The 22324-nt window shown below is 46.7% G+C and overlaps 1 protein-coding gene across 1 annotated transcript; it reads left to right on the top strand.

The window, feature by feature from the left end:
- The first annotated feature begins 10257 nt into the window (after positions 1–10257).
- LOC147712412 (serine/arginine-rich splicing factor 3-like) lies at positions 10258–15377 on the top strand. The gene is made up of 6 exons (XM_086923098.1): positions 10258–10386; positions 11598–11805; positions 11924–12067; positions 13705–13743; positions 14048–14134; positions 14672–15377. Exons 2-6 carry the CDS (start codon positions 11600–11602, stop codon positions 14697–14699), a joined length of 504 nt encoding a protein of 167 aa, XP_086779224.1. The 5' UTR covers positions 10258–10386; positions 11598–11599; the 3' UTR covers positions 14700–15377.
- Positions 15378–22324: the final 6947 nt, after the last annotated feature.

Below are 22324 nucleotides of genomic sequence, written 5' to 3'. Positions count from 1 at the left end.
CACGAGACCTCACCTGGAGTTTTCTCCCTGCGGCCCTCCTAATTTAAATTTTGCTTTTTCTAAATTGACTTCTGGCGGTGGGTGGAGGTTGACCCCAGGTCACTGTGTGGATTTCTCCTGGGTAAAAGTTTATACTCCAAATAGAAATGGAGATAAATCTGGAAGAGCTGGAAAATTGTACCGTGACCCAATTGAAGGAATGGTGTCAGCAGCAGGGGGTGTTTTTTAAGAAAGGCGCCAGGAAAGTTGAGCTGCTGACCAGTATCCGGGCATGGGTGGAGGCTCATTCCGGGGAGGAGGTAGATCCTGAGGGGAGTGACAAGGACACTGTCCTGGAGACCTCAACACTGTACCAGGCGGGAGGGGGGAACCTTTTAACAGGCCCTAGGACACCTTCCAGAGTGGGCAGTAGTGTCTCAGAGAGGGGTTTGACCGACGCCGAGTTAGAGGATAGGAGGGAGGAGAGGAGGATGAAAATAGAACTAGCCAGGATGGACATGGAAAGGGAGAAGAAGAGGTTGGCGCATGAGCGGACCATCAAAGAGATGGATTTGCAAGCCCTAAATCTACGAACCCCCAAACCAGAGAATGGTGGCAGCGATATCCAAACCAACATCAGGGAACCCAGACCTTACCTACCAAAAGATATTATGGCATGCTATGTACCCAGTGATGACATTGCCAAATGGCTAGCCGCCTACGAGGTCTCACTGAGGGCCCATGGGATTTTGGAAGTCCACTGGGGGGGTGGGTTATATAAATACATGCCCCCCACTGGCAGGGATACTTTGTTGGCCCTAGATCAGAGTGAACAGACCTACTACCCGGCTATGAAGTCAGCGCTGCTCAGAAAGTTTGGGTTGACCCCTGAGAAGTATAGGCAAAAGTTCCGGGGCAGCCACAAGCTGGGCACGCAGAACTGGGTAGACTTTTTGGATTACTCCAGGAAGGCCCTGGAGGGTTGGGTGAGAGGCAGCGAGGTAGGGGACTATGAGGGACTATATGACCTCATACTCAAGGAACACCTACTCGAGAAATGTCTTCCCGAACTACGACAGCATCTGGTGGACAGCAAGCTGACCAGCCCCAGGAAGCTTGCTGAGGAGGCGGACATCTGGGTTAGTACCCGGGTGTCGACTAAGGGGACTGGAGGGGATTCCCAGAAGCATGGACAGGGCGCCCCCCAGAAGAAAGAGGGAGGGGAAACTAAGAGGGAGTTCTCAAAAGGGCCACAAAATACTTCGCAAGGAAGGGGCAGAGGATTCATCCCCAAGAGTAACCCCCCTCGCAACCCTACCCCTGGCCAAAGCCAGCAGCCAAGGGTTGTTCATTGTTTTGAGTGTGGTGGTGTGGGACACTATAAAGGGGATGTGAGATGCCCAAAAAGACCACCCCCTCCCACTGGAGGAAAAGCCCCGGGAATAACTAGTGTAGTGCTCGGGGAGGAGATGCCTTTGAGTAACGGAGGGGAGCGGGCGGGTGTCACTTTAGTGTCCCTGGGAGATAAGGAGATGGTTCCAAAGACCCAACTGCCCTCTAATACTACTAAGTATGAGCAGTGGGTCACCATCAATGGCCGTAGAGGGGAGGCTCTGAGAGACACAGGAGCCAGCATGACTATGGTAAGGAGTCAGCTGGTGTCTCCAGAGCAGGTCATCCCAGATGTACTCCATCCCGCCGTAATGGCTGACGGCAGATTGGGCCACTACCCTGTGGCTGAGGTTCCCTTTGAGTGGGGAGGGGTTGCAGGTCCACTTCGAGTTGCCGTAAGCCCTGCCGTGCCTGTTGATTGCCTGTTAGGGAATGATATGGAGCACAATGCTTGGAGGAGGGTGGAGTACCAGACTCACTCTGAGATGCTGGGACCCCCTGACTGGACTTGTGTCAGCACAAGGTCAGCGACTGCCCGAAGGGGGAGTTCACTTACGCTGGAGCCTGGAACAATGGCCCAGCCGGCTGCCAGAGAGGAGAAGGACAGGAGGCCGGAGGACCCTGCCTCGACATCTCCACCTCGTGAGACAGATGGGCCACCTGCGGAGGTGGATCTGGAGTCCACCGGGGAGAATGTTGCTTCCCTGGAAAACCTACCCATCCCTACTGAATGGCATGTGGAGGGAGGTCCTTCTAGGGAAGAGTTCTGTGAAGCTCAGAAAGAGTGTCCTACTCTCGAGGGGCTGCGGCAACAGGCCAACGCCCAGGCAGCAGGAAACATTGTAGGGAGCTACCGGATTTACTGGGAGGATGGACTCCTCTACAGTGAGCCCAAGGCACCTGGCCATGGTTCATCCAGAGCCTTGGTGGTCCCTCAATGCTTTAGAGCCTTTCTACTGGAACTGGCTCATGAGATACCCTTGACAGGACACCTAGGACAGGACAAGACCTTTGCCCGGCTTGTCCCCCACTTCTACTGGCCTTGAATGAAAGTGGCGTCTGATACATATTGTCGGACGTGTGTGTCTTGCCAAGCCAGTGGGAAAACAGGGGTGAAGCTAAAAGCTCCCCTGGAACCACTACCTGTCGTTAGCACCCCCTTTGAGAGGGTGGGCATCGACATTGTAGGGCCATTGGATCCACCAACTTCAGCTGGTCACCGGTTCATACTGGTTTTGGTGGATCATGCCACACGGTACCCAGAGGCAATACCTCTGAGGACCATCACTGCACCTGCAGTGGCAAGGGCCCTGATGGGGATCTTCACCCGAGTGGGTTTCCCCAAGGAGGTTGTGTCCGACAGGGGGACTAACTTCCTTTCAGCGTACATGCGGGCTATGTGGAAGGAGTGCGGTGTTACCTATCGGTTTACCACTCCTTATCACCCACAAACCAATGGTCTTGTGGAAAGGTTTAACAAAACCTTGAAAGGTATGATACGGAGTCTACCTGAGAGCCTGCGGAGGAAATGGGACGTCCTCCTACCCTGTCTCTTGTTTTCCTACAGGGAAGTGCCACAGAAGGGAGTGGGCTTCAGCCCCTTCGAACTTTTGTACGGGCACCCTGTACGGGGACCTCTCAGCCTGGTGAAAGACGGATGGGAACTGACTCCCAGGAAGCTTCCCCAGGACGTGGTGAGCTACATGCTGGCCTTCCGGAGCCAAATGGCTAAGTTGTGGAAGCAAGCTTCAGACAACTTGGAGGCCAGCCAAGCAGTTATGAAAGAGTGGTATGACCACAACGCTCACCCAGTGGAACTGGAGCCTGGACAGAAAGTGTGGGTGATGGAACCTGGAGAGCTAAACGCCCTCCAGGACCGTTGGACAGGCCCCTTTGAGGTTTTGGAGAAAAAGGGGAAGTCCACTTATTTGGTGGATCTTAAGACCCCGAGGCAGCCCCACAGGGTGCTGCATGCCAATCGCCTCAAGCCACATCATGAGAGGCCCGAGGTTGTCTTAATGATGGTAACCGATGGAGCAGAGGAAGAAGAAAGTGAACCTCTCCCTGATCTTCTCTCGTCCCAAGAAAAGGATGGGTCGGTGGAGGGAGTAATTCTCTCGCCATCCCTGACTCCTGAACAGCAGAGTGATTGCCGCCAGATCCTGGAGCAATTTTCTTCTCTGTTCTCCCTTGTCCCAGGTAGGACCCACCTGTGTACCCATGACGTGGACACAGGAGACAGCCCACCTGTGAAGTCTAAAATCTACCGGCTGTCGGACAAGGTGAAGGCCAGCATCAAGAGTGAAGTCGCCAAGATGCTGGAGCTGGGAGTGATTGAACCTTCTGGTAGCCCTTGGTCTAGCCCGGTGGTTTTGGTACCAAAAGCTGCCCCACCAGGCACCACACCTGAATTGAGATTCTGTGTGGACTACCGAGGCTTGAATTCAGTAACCAAAACTGATGCACATCCCATCCCACGGGCGGATGAGCTCATTGACCGGCTGGGAGCTGCTCAATACTTAAGTACCTTTGACCTAACTTCAGGGTACTGGCAGATTTCCCTTACCGAGGAGGCGAAGGAAAGGTCAGCCTTCTCTACACCTCAGGGACACTACCAATTTCGTGTGATGCCCTTTGGGCTCAAGAATGCCCCTGCAACTTTTCAGCGGCTGGTGAACAGGGTCCTTTCTGGAATGGAAGCTTTTTCTGCTGCTTACCTGGACGACATTGCTGTCTTCAGTAGCAGCTGGGAGGACCATTTGCAGCACCTGCAAGCTGTTCTTCATGCCCTGCAACAGGCTGGCTTGACAATCAAGGCCAGCAAGTGTCAGATCGGACAGGGGTCAGTGGTGTACCTAGGTCACTTGGTGGGCAGAGGGACGGTGCAGCCCCTCCAGGCAAAGATTGAGGCTATCAACGCCTGGGAGCCCCCCAAGACTCAAACAGAGGTCCGAGCCTTCCTGGGCCTCACTGGATACTACCGTCGCTTCGTGAAGGGGTATGGCACTATCGTGGCACCCCTCACTGAACTTACTTCCAAGAAGCAACCCCGACGGGTAGTCTGGACGGAGGCTTGCCAGCGAGCCTTCATGACCTTGAAACAAGCATTGTGTTCCGCTCCCATTCTCAAGGCCCCTGATTTTGCTAGAGAATTCATTGTCCAAACAGATGCGTCAGAACATGGCATTGGGGCAGTGTTATCGCAGCTAAATGATGAGGGCTTGGATCAACCCGTGCTCTTCCTGTCTAGGAGACTACTCCCCAGGGAAAGGAGGTGGAGTACAATTGAGAGAGAAGCCTTTGCGGTGGTTTGGGCTCTGAAGAAGCTGCGGCCATACTTGTTTGGCTCGCACTTCCTAGTTCAGACTGACCATCGCCGCCTTCGTTGGCTGATGCAAATGAAGGGGGAGAATCCCAAGTTGCTGAGGTGGTCCATCTCCCTACAGGGAATGGACTTTAGGGTGGAACACCGACCTGGGACGGACCATGCCAATGCAGACGGTCTATCCAGGTATTTCCGCCTTAGTGATGAGGACTCCCAAGGGGTTGGGTAGTTCTCCCCACTTTCAGCTGGGGGGGACGCGTGTTAGACCTGTCTGCTTCTGGGGAGACTCTAACCATTATTATTTATTTTTGTCCCCCTTAGCCTCCCAGAGTTTCTATTTTTATTTTTACATATGTCCATCAGGATTCTTCAATGCTGTCAGGGGGCTAGGTGTTCCTTGGCGATGACGTCATTTTTCCCTCATAACCTGTGAGGCCTAGTCAGCCCCCTTGAAAATCTAGGGATCTCCAGAAACCTAAAATGGTGTCCACCAACTGCCATAACGGACACTACTGGAGGACAGGTCCATAGGCTAACATTAGGGAACTTTCCAGAATCCACTAGAGACTTCTGCAGGTCTCAGGCCACCCTATATAAGGCCAGTGACCAGCAGCCATTTTGTGCTGACCCAAGAGTGGAGGAGTGAGGCAGTGGTGAGAGGAGGTGGACACACTGAGAGCAGCTAGTTTGTTTCTGAGGCAGACAGTTCCTTCAGAGGGTTGTTCCCCCTTCAGCCTCCGACCAATCCCTCCCCATACAACAATTATCAAGGAGAAAAGAAGCCTGCGTGTGAAGGGAGATCTCTCTTAACCTGAGCCCCAGCGAACCCTGTCAGGGAGCTCTTAATAGAGGATTTCCCGCATTTCCAACTCCACTTACCAGTGTGGGAGAACAGCTGCGAGCCCTGTGACGTGGCTGGAGTTCCTGGCCGTGGCCTGGTGAAGCTGTGGGTCTGTGAGGCCTTAGAAGACCTAAGGAGCGTGGGCGCTGCTTACAGACATCCTTCCTGTGAAGCCGGTGAGGGAAGTGACTGGGGAAGAGCAGCGGCGCTGCTCCGATCGGCTGTGGGACCCCGGGGGCACCAGCCGCGTTAAACAAAGAAGAAAGCGCTTCCGCGCATGTCCTGAGCGTGGACGTTTCTGTGGAGGCAGGAGGGGCCTAGGGTCGGGCAGGCCCAGAAGAGCAGCGTCTCCGCGGAGAACAGCGTCCTTCCTGTGAGCGGCCGTGCAGAGGCGGGAGAAGAGCGAGCGCTTCCGCGCATGCCCGGCGGAGTAGTGCCGCCTGAGGAAAAGCCGGTCGCGTCAGCAGAGGAGCGCCGCGTCGGAGCTCCGGTGATTGATCCCCTCGGAGGAGGCAGAAGCGCCACAGCGGACGTCGCGGTAGGGAGCCTTGGGCCGGGAAAGCCTTCCCTGTCTTCCGCCATCAGCCCGTCTGCTGCCAGGCTCCATCGTGCAAAGAGGACTCCCGCTGACACGTCTACAAGCCCCCCAAGTAAGCCGGGTAGTGTGGGAGCGGGAGGCTGCAGCACCGAGTGCCGAGAAAGCGGGACAGTGGGGCTACGCCCAAACAAATAACTGAACAGACAAGGAGAGCCTGACGCGAGGAAGTAGGCTAGTGAACTGCTCAGCCCATATTAAGAATATCCAATAATTGGCTGAGAGGAGAAAGGTGTGCAGGGAACCACAGGGTTCCTGAGTAGAAACCCTTACAGTCTGTTGTTAACTGAGGGAGTAAGTCCTCTACCAGAAAGGTGTAGCCTGTAAATTAACTAGAGGGAAGCCTTGTTAATACTACTGTGTCTTCCTTTTAGCTACATAACTGGTGGGATATGCTGTGAAGATCTACATCCAGTAGAGGTCTGTTGAGTTGAGCAGATATCTAAGAGCTGTGGGGTAATATACTTGCTTATGAGTTGTTTAAAAACGTATTGAACTGTCAGACTGCATTTTCCTTTCTGTAATCATATAGTAGTGAAGTGTATTGTGACCCGAACAGCAACTGACCCCAAATGTACCCTTGATTCTTATAATCTGACCGGGAAAAGTATTGAAGTGTGATCTGAGTTTCATGAACAAGGTGTAAATGAATTGTGTATCATACCTGTCTGAAAGCATAACAAGAAAAGAACTCTATTTTTATAAAAGGTACTGGTATTTTCCCAACATTGGTGTTGTGTCTTTTATTTTAGTGGTTCATCACTGAGTTACTGTGAGTGAGACTTGTAAGCACTTAACCAACGCCTTGAGTTAGCTGTAGCCACTACTGTGCCAAGCTACCTTATGTAGACTTGGGTGAACTAGGTCCAACACATGGATTTTAGAGCTGCATTCTATAAAGTACTGTGAAACCTGCTCTGGGAAAAATTGCACAAATGGAATGTTGTTCAGCTTTTACTGAAGTCCATTCAATTACTGTAGACAAACACGGTGTAAAAGTGAAAACTGGAAATAACAACGCAATCCCTAAGAAAATGTACACCACTTATGGGCTCAAACAAGCATGTGTACTGGCCCCCATCCTGTTTAATGTCTTTATGGCAGATCTAAATGACTTTGTTAGCAAACTGTCTGCTGGACCCTCCGTGTCTTGGACAGTGCCACTTACCAACATTACAATTTGCAGACCACACAGTCCTTATAAGTAAAACACCCACATGCCTTTAAAGTCCCCTCGATGAGATGGGCACGTACTGCACCAATAATAAATTCGAAAAAATTTGATAAAACAAAGACAATGATAATTGGCTGGAAAAAAGCAAGGCTCTTGGTACATAATAAAGGAAAATTTTAAATTGGAACATCTTATAATATTTGGGTATCATTTTTTTTTTACCATTGTGCTCCCTTTAAATATGCACAACATGGCCATTTCACATTGTGGCTGGTGCTGCAGCCAGCAGCACCCGCCACAATGTTGAATTGCCAGATGCGACCGCCGTGGTGGTGGTTGCATCATAATTAGGGTGACGCGACTGCCGCATGGCAGGCAGCCGGTCCTGTTACCGGTAGGGTGGCATCCTAATGATCCCCATAGTATTCAAGAACCCTCTCTGCCTGTTTGGTCCTCTCTGATTCCATCTCTTCCATCTTGCCTCTTCACGGTACTCTTTATCTGAGTCTGATGAGGTATTCCCATAAGATGACATTTTAGAGTCTGCCTGTTCTCTGGGATCATGATCTGCCTTTGAATATGGATATACAGACCCATGGGAGAATGTTTTAACGTCTTTCTGAAACTTGCCGATCTTACGTTGTGTCAGATATTCCCTAAATTGGCCCAAAGTCTTTTTCGTCTCCTCCAGTTTCTTTTTGAGAACTGTTATGCTTATTCCTGGCTTCAGATTGGTCTTGCATGTTATTATCTGAATTAGCAGAGCGTCAGAGAGCCTTTTTTGAAATTCTAATAATCAGAACGAGCCCCTGGTGCATCGCCAAGCGATCAGAGACCAGTTCTTTCTGAATTCTTTATCGTTTAAAAAAATCCTCGGTTCATTTGTTACTAGCAATCCGCTAGGTGTGGAGTTGGAGTGTAAATATTCAGTTAGTACAGCTCCATGCAGTAGGGTTTTAACCCCAGTTCTTTTAATTTCTACTAATGTGCCCCAGTCACCTAATTGGTTGATTGTTTGTACTAATGTAGTGTCGCCCAGCATTGAGGGTGCTGCTAAAATAGCAGACACCTCCTCATCGTCAAATGTTAGTCCTTCGATAAAATGTGCGAAGACAAAGGTGTGCCCACCTCAGAAAAAGTCTTTGATGCCTTAAAATTAAACTCTCGCAAGTCGCAACCAACTGGTTGAGCTTATACAGGTTATCGCAAAGAGAAAGTGGGGAGAGAAAGGCAACCCTACCAACCTCCCAAAAATAACTAAATGACCGCAAAAAAAGTTGCTTGTCTAATAGGAATACAAAGACTAAACCCTGTTTGGGATCAGAAGCCACCTGCTACTGGTCGCATTGGACTGTTGAAAATAAGGAAGCCACCTTATTGGAAGAGGGTGCCTCACACACTTTATCGTGTCATGCTTCATCATAGGCATTCTCCCCCTCCCTGGTAAGATGGCACTACCAGGGCGGACTCAACCTCCGCAGAGACTTGGCGGTAGGAGGGAGGTCTTACATAAAACTTACAAGATAAAGTTGGGATCCAGATCTATTAAAAATACCTTAAGGTTCCTCGGTTATCTCCTTTATTAGTGAGGACTTTAGGTACACTAAAAACAAAATCAGTGTTGGACCCTAAGAGAATGATGACTCTAGTCCAACGTTCAAATTACCAACATGTCAAAGTGCATCAGAAATCTAGCAAAAAGTGTGTGTGGGTTGAGTTTACTGCAACAGAAATCCAGCTTCCTACAGCTGGTGGATGTCTATTCCAAATGGTTGGAGATCATATTTTTGAATTATATTTCTATGAAAAATACCATTGCCCGTTTGCGGGATGTTTTTCGGAGGGAAGGTTTTCCTCATATTTTATTGACGGATAATGCACATATGAAGAGTTTTCTTTCTGTCCATTTAATTAAGCATCACCGCTCCACTTTTTACAATCCATAGGGCAATTACAGAAAGAATGAACCGCATGGCTAAGTTAGCTTTGCAGGGCGGTTTGGATGGCCCTGTTGCAGTACAGGAGGCTGTGTGGAAACATCGCACCACCCTAAATGTGAGTCTTAACAAATCTCCCTTTGAGGTTATGAGGGGGCATAACGCTACGGCCAAGTTGGTCCTTGGTTGGCTGGGACGCGGAGTTGAGCCGTTTGTACTAGAAATGGTTCTATGGGTTCAAAGATTCAGAGCAGGGATTTAGTGATGGTCAAGATTGACATGGTCGTCCTTGCAAGGGGCTTGTTTAAATTTAGAAGTCCATTCAGGGGTCAAAGAGGTGTCTGAGGAGTATGTTGTCTTGTTCGCGTGAGTAACTTATTTACATAAAACTGAAAGCAAAGTGTACCAGATTAAATCATATCGCGATCCTTGATATACAGAACCACGAATTAGCGCTGTAAATATAGTATATGCGCCCTAATCTTCTCTTTAAATTCTCTCTTCAACAAAAAAAATGTAAGAATCGAGCTATGTCATCTTGTAATAAAAAGCTAGGATAACTTAGAACGGTGCGGCTGCCTACGCTTTCTATTCCCGGAAACACAGGAAAGAATTCCACAGTGAGAGTGAAGCAGACCGACACTGTACGTTAAAGCTACGGCCATTTTAGAACTGTAAGGGTCTTAGGCATCCCGAAAAAAAGTTATTGTTCAACTGAATCGGTTTTAGAAATCCGATCTAGAAATTTAGGTATAATCTTGTATATGTATACTTAAAATAAATGTATTTCAATTAATTAAATGTATTTAACTTAAATCACCTGCAATAGGATTTTTATTTTTCAAACACGTGCCTACAGGACAAATATCACTTTTCCATCGGTCTGCCTACTTACTTTTCTATGTCTATGCTCCCCCTTCCCAGCCAAGTCCGCCCTGCAGTTCTAATAGGGGGAGGTGGCGAAATTGAGCCGAGCGTTCAATTCGCCGAAATGATTGGTGAAAGTGCATATGACGTAAAAAGCCAACCTCTTATAGTGTTCATGTAAAGACAAAGTGAAGCCATTTTGTCGTCGGGACGAGGCAGAATTGGTCGAGGGAGCTGAAGTTGAAGATCGTTTGTGTGGACTACATTCCAGAGAGGGTAATTACGAATCAAGGGTTGTTCTTTGCTCGTGTTACAAATGGTGCTGCACAAAGACTGCTAGTTAAAACCGAACCCGCGATAAAACTCCGCTCGAGTGCGCCATCCCATCGACAAAGAGATGTCGCCATTTTGTAGTTCCTTACAGAGCCGCCATTTCGAATGCCACTTGCAGGAACCCGTTGGCTTGGGAACCGTGGAACCACCCCAGTTTCACGGAATAAAATCAGCTTCTTGTCCGGGCTTTGTATATATGCTTAGTGGTCAGGTCCCAGTTTTCAATGGCACGTGTATACCGATCGTTAAAATCTACTCTTTACTCTGAGACACGCAGCCGGTCTCCAGGGTAGACCCCTGGTTATTTGCTTCTGCGCGGTCGGAAATAATAAAATGAAAAACTGTTGGGTCTTTGTTAGAGTTTGAGGTTCACCCCCCGGTTGTTTAATGGTGACAAGTTACGTTGTGTGGTCATACCCAAATTTAAAGTGGCGCGTCAATTATACTGTATGTAGGCGTAATTTGTAATATTTGCATCGCGTTGATGCGAACTAGTGGGTACCGTTGGTGGAACTGTTATAGATGGTAAGTAGGTGTACTAAAGCCCTCCTTTACTTCGATCGATGTATGCCTTTATCCTTAGAGTCGTGGTCTCCGTTGGATTCCTTATGTACTATGATCAATTCGTTTATGCTAAATTCCCCCGATGCTCGAGATCTTTGTTCCAAATAGCATGAATGTTACCCGCACGGCCCTCCCTTTGTTAGCCAGAATGGCCATCAGTCGGACCACACCTCGTGTTCCGGCTGTGCCCCGGCCATTACTGCTAAATTATTTACTCCGTCTACAGGCGGCTTCTCCCTCTATGTTCCTGTTATTATCGGAAATATTTCTTTGTGCAGCATTTTACCGAACTCTTGTATAACGTGATCATTGTGGATCATGTTGCAGTTCTGATGTCAGTCTCGTTTTTACTATGCTGTAGAATGCGCGCGTATTCTCAGCACCACGGGCATTTGGTGTTGCCCACAAGTTTGCTTTTTCTGCCAGGGCAGGTTTGGCGGTCTTACGTTGCAGATCTGTTCAGGCTGTACCCTCGTTCCTGAGTGATTTTGCTAGTTGAAAATTTGACCCACGTAGCCGTATTTCTACACTAAGGCTTATTTTTCTGTTGGCTGTAGGCATTTGTTACTAATTACATCCTTTTCTTTTAGCCATGCATCGCGACTCTTGCCCTCTGGACTGTAAGGTCTATGTTGGTAACCTTGGGAACAACGGAAACAAGACAGAGTTGGAGCGCGCGTTCGGGTATTATGGACCACTCCGGAGCGTGTGGGTGGCACGAAACCCACCAGGTTTTGCATTTGTTGAATTTGAAGATCCACGAGATGCGGCAGATGCTGTGAGAGAATTAGATGGAAGGTGAGTCCTCATAACCATTGGCAAACTTTGTAGCGTATATCGTTGTCATTACGTATTTTATTTGTTATGGATACTTATTGTGCATGTCCTTATGCGTTCGTTGTATTTCGCTTCACAGAACTCTGTGTGGCTGCCGTGTAAGAGTTGAGTTGTCGAATGGCGAAAAACGCAGTAGAAACCGTGGTCCGCCTCCATCGTGGGGCGGGGGTAGACGTCCAAGAGATGACTACAGAGGTCGAAGAAGCCCGCCTCCTCGTCGCAGGTGCGTATGGAAATGGTTTTTATCTTTTTATGTAATGTATCAGCTTGAGTGTAGGGTTTGGCTAGGTTTGAGACCTACCGTGGCCAGAGTTTGTGCTAATTCCATCCTGGTCGCCCAAAGCTGCAAGTCCAAGTATTGGTCAGTTGGTCCCATTGTAGCCTTTTCCCTAAATCTACTGTTTTTTTTCAGCATCTGGTACTTCTATACTCCAAATTGCAAACGCTTCTAATTTTGGCCACTTATCTAGTAGAATCTTGTCGGAGAAATTGGCAGCAATTACTTGAATTATTTATCTGTACTGTCAGTTTACAGTCTAAAAGTAATTTAAGAACTTATTAGTTGACACCTTTTTTCCATACTGTACGGGTGTGGTGATTGTCCCTATCCCAAAAACTAACCTACAACATGGTTTCGGTCTCCATATTGCGGGTGAGGGGGCACTTGAACCCGTTGAAACCATTGTATTTTGAGGTAGAACGATACGTAATTATCCGTCATATTAGGAGTACTTTGTTAGCTAACAAGATGGTTGTACTGATGGCTTGTTTTCATTTTTTTTGTGCTTTTGGACCATCATTAATAAAAATGAACCCCGTTACAGAGTCATCATCATGTCTCTTCTCACCACCCTCTGGGTCTACATTAGCCAGTCAACTAGCCCTTTCAGCGTCATGTGACCAGCGCGCCCCATTCAGCTTTGCTGGTGTCGTATCACATGACCCAGGCATGGCCAGTCGTCAGGTTGCACCGCCCTTTGGTTCCCGAGCATGCTGTTCTCAGCCTTCTCCAACATTAACCAAATCGGCAGCGGCCTCCTCGACCGCCCACTCATTCCCGGCCATTCAGCTCAGCTGTTTACATTGCCAAATGTCTTCACAACATCTGCAGCAGCTCGGCTAAAAAAAGCAGGAAAAATCCACAACACCCCCTTCGCCAACCAACTAAATACATCGCAACACCTGGCAAACCTTTTCAGCAAATTCTACTTGGCCGTCAGTCCGGCAGCCTCACCTCACCATTTCTAGCTTGTTGAAACCAAAAACTAGTAAGTTTTTCCTGCTTATACAGTTTACTGCTGGTTAAATAACGTAAGCAGCTTATACGTAATTCATGATTTCTCAAATCAAAGGCTGGCTGTGCATAATTAAATGGTACGTCAATATATTGTCTGAAATATCAGAAACCTTTAAAGGTGAAGGAGAAATCGGACTACAAGTTATTTGCATGTGAGAGGAGTCTACTTAATTGTTCTCATATTGCAAGAGAAACTCCTTCCACCTTTAAAATACCTTTACTAACTGTAATTTTTGGGATGAACCTACAAACGAAGGTTCTTTGTATTCGGCTGTAAAAGACTAACATAACGCAATAATATATTTGACTTTTTTTCACAATTGAGTTTGATGTGGTCTGTTCCGAACCTTTGAGCTGTGAATTTTGATCGTGCTTATTTGGTTATCCATTTGGTTTAAGGTTAATGGCATCTTGGCTTTCAGTACTTTTTTCAAAGGTTGTGAAGACGTTATTTTTCTAGGTTTAAGCCCTAAGATAGTTTACCATGCGTTCACTGGCTCCTGGTGATTTTATTTCTCTTAACATTAACAATTAGTTTGATACAAATTGTATTTGTGTTCTAGGTCGCCACGACGAAGGAGCTTTTCTCGCAGCCGAAGCAGGTAACGTGCTGCTGATTTTCTTGAATGATACTGCAGAATCGTCCTTACGGCGTGCTGTCTAATTCTAAATGGACCTCCCCCCCCCCCCCCCCCCCCCCCCACCTTTCTGTCGCATCCTTTTCCAAAGTAGGCCCAATAGTTGACCAATGCCTAGTTGTTTGCTTATGCTGCAGGTCTTTACTGTAAGCAACACATTTCAACCCACTTTAACATTCCCTTTGAGAAGACTGACTTGTGAAGTTTGTTTTCAAGCTCTCTGAAGTTGCGAAATTGCTAACGTGCTCTGTATTGTATTTTTCGACAGGTCCCTCTCTAGAGACCGAAGACGTGAAAGATCCTTATCCAGAGAGAGGAACCACAAGCCTTCACGTTCATTCTCTAGATCTAGAAGGTATATTAGACATCCTTTATGTATTGCATGTAAATAATGTGAACTCTTGCCCGGTTGTGGCCGTCCTTATTTAAAGCACTTTAAAGGGTGGGATGTGTTAATTCTCCTTTACTTTTAGGCATGAGCACCTACACACGCAATGGCATACCTGTGAAATTCGGGCAGTTTATAAACTTTTACGTAGCCATGGACAAGATATCTTAAATGTGTTTAGTTACTGGTTCCTCCAGCTTTTTAAAAGACTTATCCCACTGACTCCCTTACCAGCCCTATCTGCGGTGTATACGTGTTTTGCCTTATTAGAGTTTAGTACATGGCCATGTGCAGGGATCGACTTGCACGCGGAGATATTGTTCTAGACTGCAGTGGGAGTGTGACTAAAAAGAACTCGTTTGACAAGAACAAATATGAAAACTGTTAGTGCCTTTTTTAACTTTTGCAACCCTGTCCAACGGAACTGTTTCAGAAAAATGACTACCTTGTGCCTACTCCCAACAACGTATTCTGATATTGACAGCTTCTTTTTTTCTTTTTAAGTCGCTCTAGGTCAAATGAAAGGAAATAGCGCCGCAGCCTTCAGAAGGAAATGTACGGAGCATTGCATTTTGGAAATGTTTTGTTTAAATACTTCATAAGCTTGGTGCATTTTTTAAAATGTTTTAGCTGTTGATTTACTTTGTATTGTCTCGTAACCAGTGACTGTTGTAAAGATGTGAATCTGTATATGGTTTTTGAGCAGATCTTATGACAACTGTAAACCTAAACTTTGCGTTGTAAAATTCCCTTGAATAGCTTGGGCATTCCATTTGTTTTGCATAGACTCCAAATAAAACCATTAATTTTGTAATTGCGACTGTTTTCTTAAAACGAGACTTCGGGGGTTGTAGGACATTGTTCAAAGTGATCTGAACTTGCCCATATGTCTATGCAATTGAACGCCCTCCAATAGAACGAGCAGGTACTGACATTTGTGTACTTTGATTAAGTTGCCTTAAACTGAAGTTATAACCGGTTTACTTCATATTCTGTTGGGCTTTTTTGCTGATCATGAAAGTCAGTTTGTAGTCGACCATACTCTGGCACCTTCTCTGTGAGTTGTACATACTATGTCATTCCAAGAATGTTGCATTACAGCTGAATACTTTTTTCCCTGTTGTGTTCATGGGGTTCGGTGAAATGATACTGTAAAGGATTGTAAAGTGCTATGTAATTGGAATTAAAGTTTTGGTTACAAAATTTATAATCTCTCGCGGAGTACATGCCTGCAGACTTATTTTAATGTTGTAGTAGAATCTAAACGTATCAGCTATACATCTGCAAACCATTGTGTATTATGCGCATTTCTCCTAGTTTTCAATTCATATTTGAGAGGATTTTTCCACACTACTGCTGCACACGCGGGGCTTCCAATCGTTACCGGAGACACGAATCTATTCACGTTCCAATAAGTTAAATTTCCATCTGTAGAAGATTATTGTGATAACCAGCTTGCCTTATTTTCATGATATTATGGTAGCTGCCTGGAACCAAACCTATTGCTGCAATTCCTAAACGAGTAAGAATGGTGCAATGTTCAAAACAAGTAATCTCAAAACCTACGCAGTTCCAGCACCTGTTTTTGGTGAATTCATCATTCTAGGTTAGTTCTCCATTGCTCAATTCACCGTCGGACAACTGAGTGGCTCTAGAACTAGACAACGTGGATTCAAATTCAGTAGCCTAAAATAATGGGCTTTTTAGCACACAACTATAACACTTAACGATTCTCCTGGGCTTGACAGACCATTTTGGGTTCAGAATTCTTATAATTTAGAGACTTGCTTCATGTGGTTTTCCTTGCGTTTCAGTTCATCCAGTCAACATCACCGTAATTTTAACCAGCAAGTTAAACTTCCTAAAATTATTGTATCAACCTAAAAAATGTAGATTGCAAATTTTTAGAAAATAAACCTTTCGTAGCTCTGCTGCTATGGTTTTGAATCTATCCTGCCATGTAAAGAGCCTATTCGGGGTTGGGAATTGACCTTGAAGCATGCTTACTGTGCCCCTAAACAGCAAAGTCGGTTTAGGGTTAGTAAATGCAGCCCTGAATTTGCTCTAATGCCGCCGTTTTAGTAAAAGGCCCTTACACGAATATTAAACCCTCCTTTGTAACGGAGCAAAGTAATAAAAAAAATGTAAGTAGTACAGCGAGAGCCTTAAATGTGCAAGGCCTTTGTCTTTGAACATAAAGCCCAACCATTCGATTTAAATCCCTGAATTTAAAAACTTGATTGTGTGACAGACTACATTCCTTTTCCAGACCTGATTTATCTGCCAACTAATTGCAGAATAGCGGTGATGTATTAATCTGCAAGAAACGAAACCCCTAAACCCCTTTTGCAAACCTGAACACGCTGAAATATATTAACTGCAATTATATTACTGCTGAAGTATTTCTCATTTTAGCTAACTAAAATGGGAGTTCTCTTATATATGGAACACTAGTAACTCAGTTTTTGTACGACATTTATTCTAAACATTTTGTAGGTTCGTGTACGTTTTATCGGACAGGGAAAGGAAGTAAGTGGGTATCATGCAGTTGTCAAGCGTGAAGACTGATTGCTCACTTTTTCTGCTTCTGCAGCCTACAACTAGATGGCGCTATTTTTCCTTTCAAGTCAAGGTTCATGTTTTGTTGAAGCTGTAGCGCACGAGTGTATGACGTGGGTTTTGGTCTCGAGGGTTCTAGATGACGACCGGCTCTAGCCTTCAGTTGCTCATCCACCTTAAATAAAATTCATGGTGGGGACCCGCAAATAACCTAATCGGACAAAATCGGATATTCTGATAAGCACACTTTTCAAAGTATTTCTGCTTGACATCAGTTGCTATAGCTATACAAATCCATATGTTGCTTGCTGTACTTTGGGCCAATGCATTTATTGGACGTTGATCAGCCACCTCCATTCTAACACTTGCTAGATGGTAATGGACTTGTATCTATCATTTGGCCAGGTACATACGTGTGGGATATGAACTTTTGATTAATTCACTTTTTATGGACCAATCCAGTTACAACAAAATATTTTTACTTGTGCACTGTATGTCAACATTTCAGTTCCCTACCTATTTCTGGAATTGTGAAAGCGTGCATGTTTACATAGTGGATATGTGGCCTGCTTCAGACATATATGAACCAGGAATAGTAGCAGGAATATGCATGGTAACCATTGTCAGAAGGCCACCCAAAAGGACAATATACAATTCCGAGAACGCACCTGCAAGTCCTCTTGAGGGTGTTGGAAAAAATGGAACAATGCACAGCTTGGAACCAGCAAGAGAAATCCGAATCTGTGAAGTAGTAATAAAAAGACAGACTAGAGAAATAAATCCCTTTTGAATATAGGGTACAGGACTCCATCTCACTACCTTTAACACCATTTCAATGTTACTGTAGTTTTGTATGACTGCTTTATATACATACTCTTCAATCCTAAGTATACATGGTAGCGATCATTGAAGGTTTCTCTTTCTCTAAATCTAAATGAAAAACAGTACACCTCGTAGAATTATACCACTAGAAAATATACATCCCGGGTGACTGAGCACACACCTCGACCCTAGCTATAGTCAACTACTTTATGCCTATCAATCGGGTGAGTATACGGAAGATGAACTTAATGTAAGCGTAGACCAGCTCAAATTGTATTGAAATGCAACTAACTTGTAAGGTGTCTGTAGATAAAATAGTTTTGATTCTGGTTGTTATGAGTTAAAGAATAAACTAGATGGCTAACTATAAAATTATAAAAACGCATTGGTAAATGCAGTAGTTTTGCCTATGTGATTAATGTTAATTTTGAAGTTTATGCTTGGTTAGTAGTTGTGCAATCGAAGTTACTGAAACTCCATAATAGCGTATTGATTTGTTTATTGAGAAAGAAAATCAAATGTGCAGTAACTGGTGGTAATACAATGCAGTCGGAGGACAAATTGAAAAATGGCGCAGCCAAGCACGTTTTAAATGTGTGCAGCCATGGAGAGATTAGTTAAATGCAGCAGGACAAACCAAAGAAGCAGTAGCTGTTCCAGTCAAAACCGTATAATTTTTCCTCTTGGTATAGCAAAATGTATCCGTTTTGCTACAGGTTCTGACTAGGTCTTGAAGTTTACAAGACAAAATGGTATTGCTAGTGCGTTTGTGTGATGTGTGCAAGAAAGAACTGTATGTTTGAGTGACCGCCTGCTTTTGATCCTAGCACTAGTACACTACCTCAAGTAATGGAGCATTTGAAATGCGTGATAATTAAAAAATATTAAAGACATCAGGCAAACAAAAACATGCAGGCAAGCATGCTTCAAATGCATACAGGTGTACAACCCAAAATGGTATTTATTGTCTCTAGTGTGTGTGAGAGAGAGACGAAGTGCTAGGAAGAACAGTGTATGCTTCATGAGTGGCCGACTGCCTTGGATCCTTTGTGCTTTTGCACTATTTAATTTACTGACCTTGAAAGGGTAGAATGATGGTACAGCACATTCCAAACCCTCTAAGCTAGCTTCTAAACAGCAGTACAAGAAAAGTGTCACAATGCGGGAGGGGGAAGCAAGTGGGGGTTCAAGCTCTACCTCGGTTTTAAACCGAGACAGTTGAAGGTTGCTACGAAGGAGGAAAGAGAAGGGAGGAACATGACTGAGGTATGTTGTAAGTTTATATGGTGTCAGTAACGGGAGTAGGGAGGTTTCCAGAAAGGAATCTCTTCAATTGAATCTAATCTGGTACTCTCAGTATCCTAGTAAAGCTCAGTGGCTGAGAAAACAATAATCTGCTCTGAACCTTGTGACTACCTGTCACTAAGATGCCAGCAGTATTGGCTTAACCCACTAATGTTTTGATTTAAGTGCCTAAGAACTAACCCTTGAAACTGTGGAGGAAAACGCATGTATAACCATACCCATCCGTGCTACGTGACTGACTTCCATATGGTTCACCCCATCTATAATTAAGGCAAAGTAAATTAATGATGGAATGCTTCCACAGTAAGTACGGGTTATGTACAATAACTGCGCACTTACTGTGGCTGCATTCCATCCTTGGTTTACTTTGTCTAGAAGATTAGACATGGGGTGAACCTATGTAAGCCCCTTTTAAGATATATATACCCCACAGTAGATTTCACAAGCGGGTGAATCCTAAAAAGGCTCACTCGTGTGGATTTGGCTATGGGCCGTTAGATAAAAGAAGTAGAAAAGAATTATAGCGCATGTATAAGGGAAAGGAAATCTGCTGGTTCTTATTCTAAATAGGAGGACATTAATTCTGTAATTGCCCCCTGGAATCAAAACATTTCCGGAGAATTGTGAATGCTATATTTAACTCTAACCATACTCCTTGTTAAATACAGCTCTAGAGGTTAATTGTGCAACCCATCTCATGCACTTTTTTTTAGAAGGTTTACAATACCATTAACCCATTCTTTGCTCATGACGGAATGGTTCTGTCATGAGCACAGGTGTAAGTGTGCTATTGATGGAACGGTTCCATCATGAGCACACTTGCGAAAAATCCCTCTGCTGTAAACAGCAGATGGATTGCCCCCATTTTTTAGGTTTCGCCTGTTGAAAACTGCGCAGCGTTTCGTGTAGGCGAAATCTTGTCTACAGTATGTGTTGTCCCGCCCCTCTGTTCCATTGGCTGGATCCATAAATGGAGGCTAGCCATTGGAACAGAGATCTGTCCGTCAATGCCGGAGCAGATTCGTGGGCGTTCCCGAGAATTTTAGGCTTTTGCCCACGTCATGCGGCGGTGGGCGTGTTTATTTTTGTTGAAAGGTTTGTTTTGGCTATTTTGAAAGTGTCCTTTGCAGGGGTGGGTTGCGCGATGTCCTGCTGTCCGTTCCTGCCCCCCCCCTCCCGCTATCCGTGTGCCCGTTCCTGCTCCCCCTCCTGCTGTCCGTGTGCCCGTTCCTGCCCCCCCTCCCGCTGTCCGTGTGCCATAGGTGCTGGTTTTAACAATAGCGAAAGTGATCGCTTTATTGCACGTATTTATTAACATGCTGGTTATTAGTAAAGTACATGTAAAAGGCTAACGCGCAGGTACACGCTAAGCTGCTCTTGATTTGTTATTAGGGTCTGTAAAGAACGTCCGCCCAGATTTGTACAGGATCAACAATTCTTTGTAGTTTCAATGCCCCCTCCCTTCTCAGCCGGGACAAGCCCCTGCCCTCGGACCACACTGTGTTCACGTTTTGCGGCGTCCAAAGGGGCACTGAACCGCTGGTAACTGGCAGTGCTGGGGTGTATTAAACACACAACCCCTTGGTTACAGGACATAAGGATTATTATAGTGTGAGTGCAGAGTGTGAAGTAGTGAGTGCAGAGTAGTGAGTGCGCAGAGTAGTGAGGGTGCATAGTGAGAGTGCAGAGTAGTGTTTGCAGAGTAGTGAGTGTGCAGACTAGTGAGTGCAGAGTAGAGAGTGGTGAGTGCAGAGTGACTAGGGAGTGCAGAGTGACTAGGGGGTGCGGAGTGACTAGGGGGTGCGGAGTGACTAGGGGGTGCAGAGTGACTAGGGTGCAGAGTGACTAGGAGTGCAGAGTGACTAGGGAGTGTTAGGGAGTGCAGAGTGCTAGGGAGTGCAGAGTGACTGTAGAGTGACTAGGGAGTGCAGAGTGACTACGGAGAGCTAGGGACTGCAGAGTGACTAGGGACTGCAGAGTGACTAGGGGGTGCAGAGTGACTGCAGATAGCTAGGGAGTGCAGAGTGACTGCAGAGAGCTGCGGAGGGACTAGGGAGTGCGGAGCGACTAGGGAGTGCGGAGCGGCGGAGTGCAGAGTGACTAGGGAGTGACTTCAGAGTGCAGAGTGCTAGGGAGTGCAGAGTGACTAGGGGGTGCAGAGTGACTAGGGGGTGCAGAGTGACTAGGGAGAGCAGAGTGACTAGGGAGTGCAGAGTGACTAGGGAGTGCAGAGTGACTAGGGAGTGGACATTGACTGCAGAGTGCTAGGGATTGCTAGGGAGTGCAGAGTGGCTACAGAGTGCTAGGGACTGCAGAGTGACTGGTAGGGAGTGCAGAGTGTTAGGGAGTGCACAGTGACTAGGGAGTTCTAGGGAGTGCAGAGTGACTAGGGAGTGCAGAGTTACTAGGGAGTGCAGAGTGACTAGGGAGTGCAGAGTGACTAGGGAGTGCAGAGTGACTAGGGAGTGAAGAGTGACTAGGGAGTGTTAGGGAGTGCAGAGTGACCAGGGAGTGCAGAGTGACCAGGGAGTGCAGAGTGACCAGGGAGTGCAGAGTGCCCAGGGAGTGCAGAGTGCCCAGTGAGTGCAGAGTGCCCAGGGAGTGCAGAGTGACTAGGGAGTGCAGAGTGACTGCAGAGCGACCAGGGAGTGCTAGGGAGGCAGAGTCACTAGGGAGTGCAGAGTGCTAGGGAGTGGAGAGTGACTGCAGAGTGCTAGGGAGTGGAGAGTGACTGCAGAGTGCTAGGGACTGCAGAATGCTAGGGAGTGCAGAGTGACTGCAGAGTGCTAGGGAGTGCAGAGTGACCAGGGAGTGCAGAGTGACTAGGGATTGCAGAGTGACTGCAGAGCGACCAGGGAGTGCAGAGCGACCAGGGAGTGCTAGGGAGTGCAGAGCGACTAGGGAGGCAGAGTCACTAGGGAGTGCAGAGTGCTAGGGAGTGGAGAGTGACTGTAGAGTGCTAGGGAGTGCAGAGTGATGGCAGAGTGACTGCAGAGTGCTAGGGAGTGCAGAGTGACTAGTGACTGCAGAGTGCTAGGGAGTGCAGAGTGCTAGGGAGTGCAGAGTGACTGTAGAGCGACTAAGGAGTGCAGAGTGACTAGGGAGTGCAGAGTGACTACAGAGAGCTAGGGAATGCAGAGTGACTAGGGACTGCAGAGTGACTAGGGGGTGCAGAGTGACTAGGGGGTGCAGAGTGACTAGGGGGTGCAGAGTGACTAGGGGGTGCAGAGTGACTAGGGAGTGCAGAGTGACTGCAGATAGCTAGGGAGTGCAGAGTGACTGCAGAGAGCTAGGGAGTGCGGAGTGACTAGGGAGTGCGGAGCGGCAGAGTGCTAGGGAGTGCAGAGTGACTAGGGAGTGCAGAGTGACTTCAGAGTGCTAGGGAGTGCAGAGTGCTAGGGAGTGCAGAGTGACTAGGGGGTGCAGAGTGACTAGGGGGTGCAGAGTGACTAGGGGGTGCAGAGTGACTAG

This window comes from Lissotriton vulgaris, chromosome 5 (genome assembly GCF_964263255.1).
Source record: "Lissotriton vulgaris chromosome 5, aLisVul1.2, whole genome shotgun sequence".
Taxonomy (NCBI): domain Eukaryota; kingdom Metazoa; phylum Chordata; class Amphibia; order Caudata; family Salamandridae; genus Lissotriton; species Lissotriton vulgaris.
Note: the sequence above shows the minus strand (reverse complement) of the source record. Positions and strands in the feature narration are given on the sequence as shown.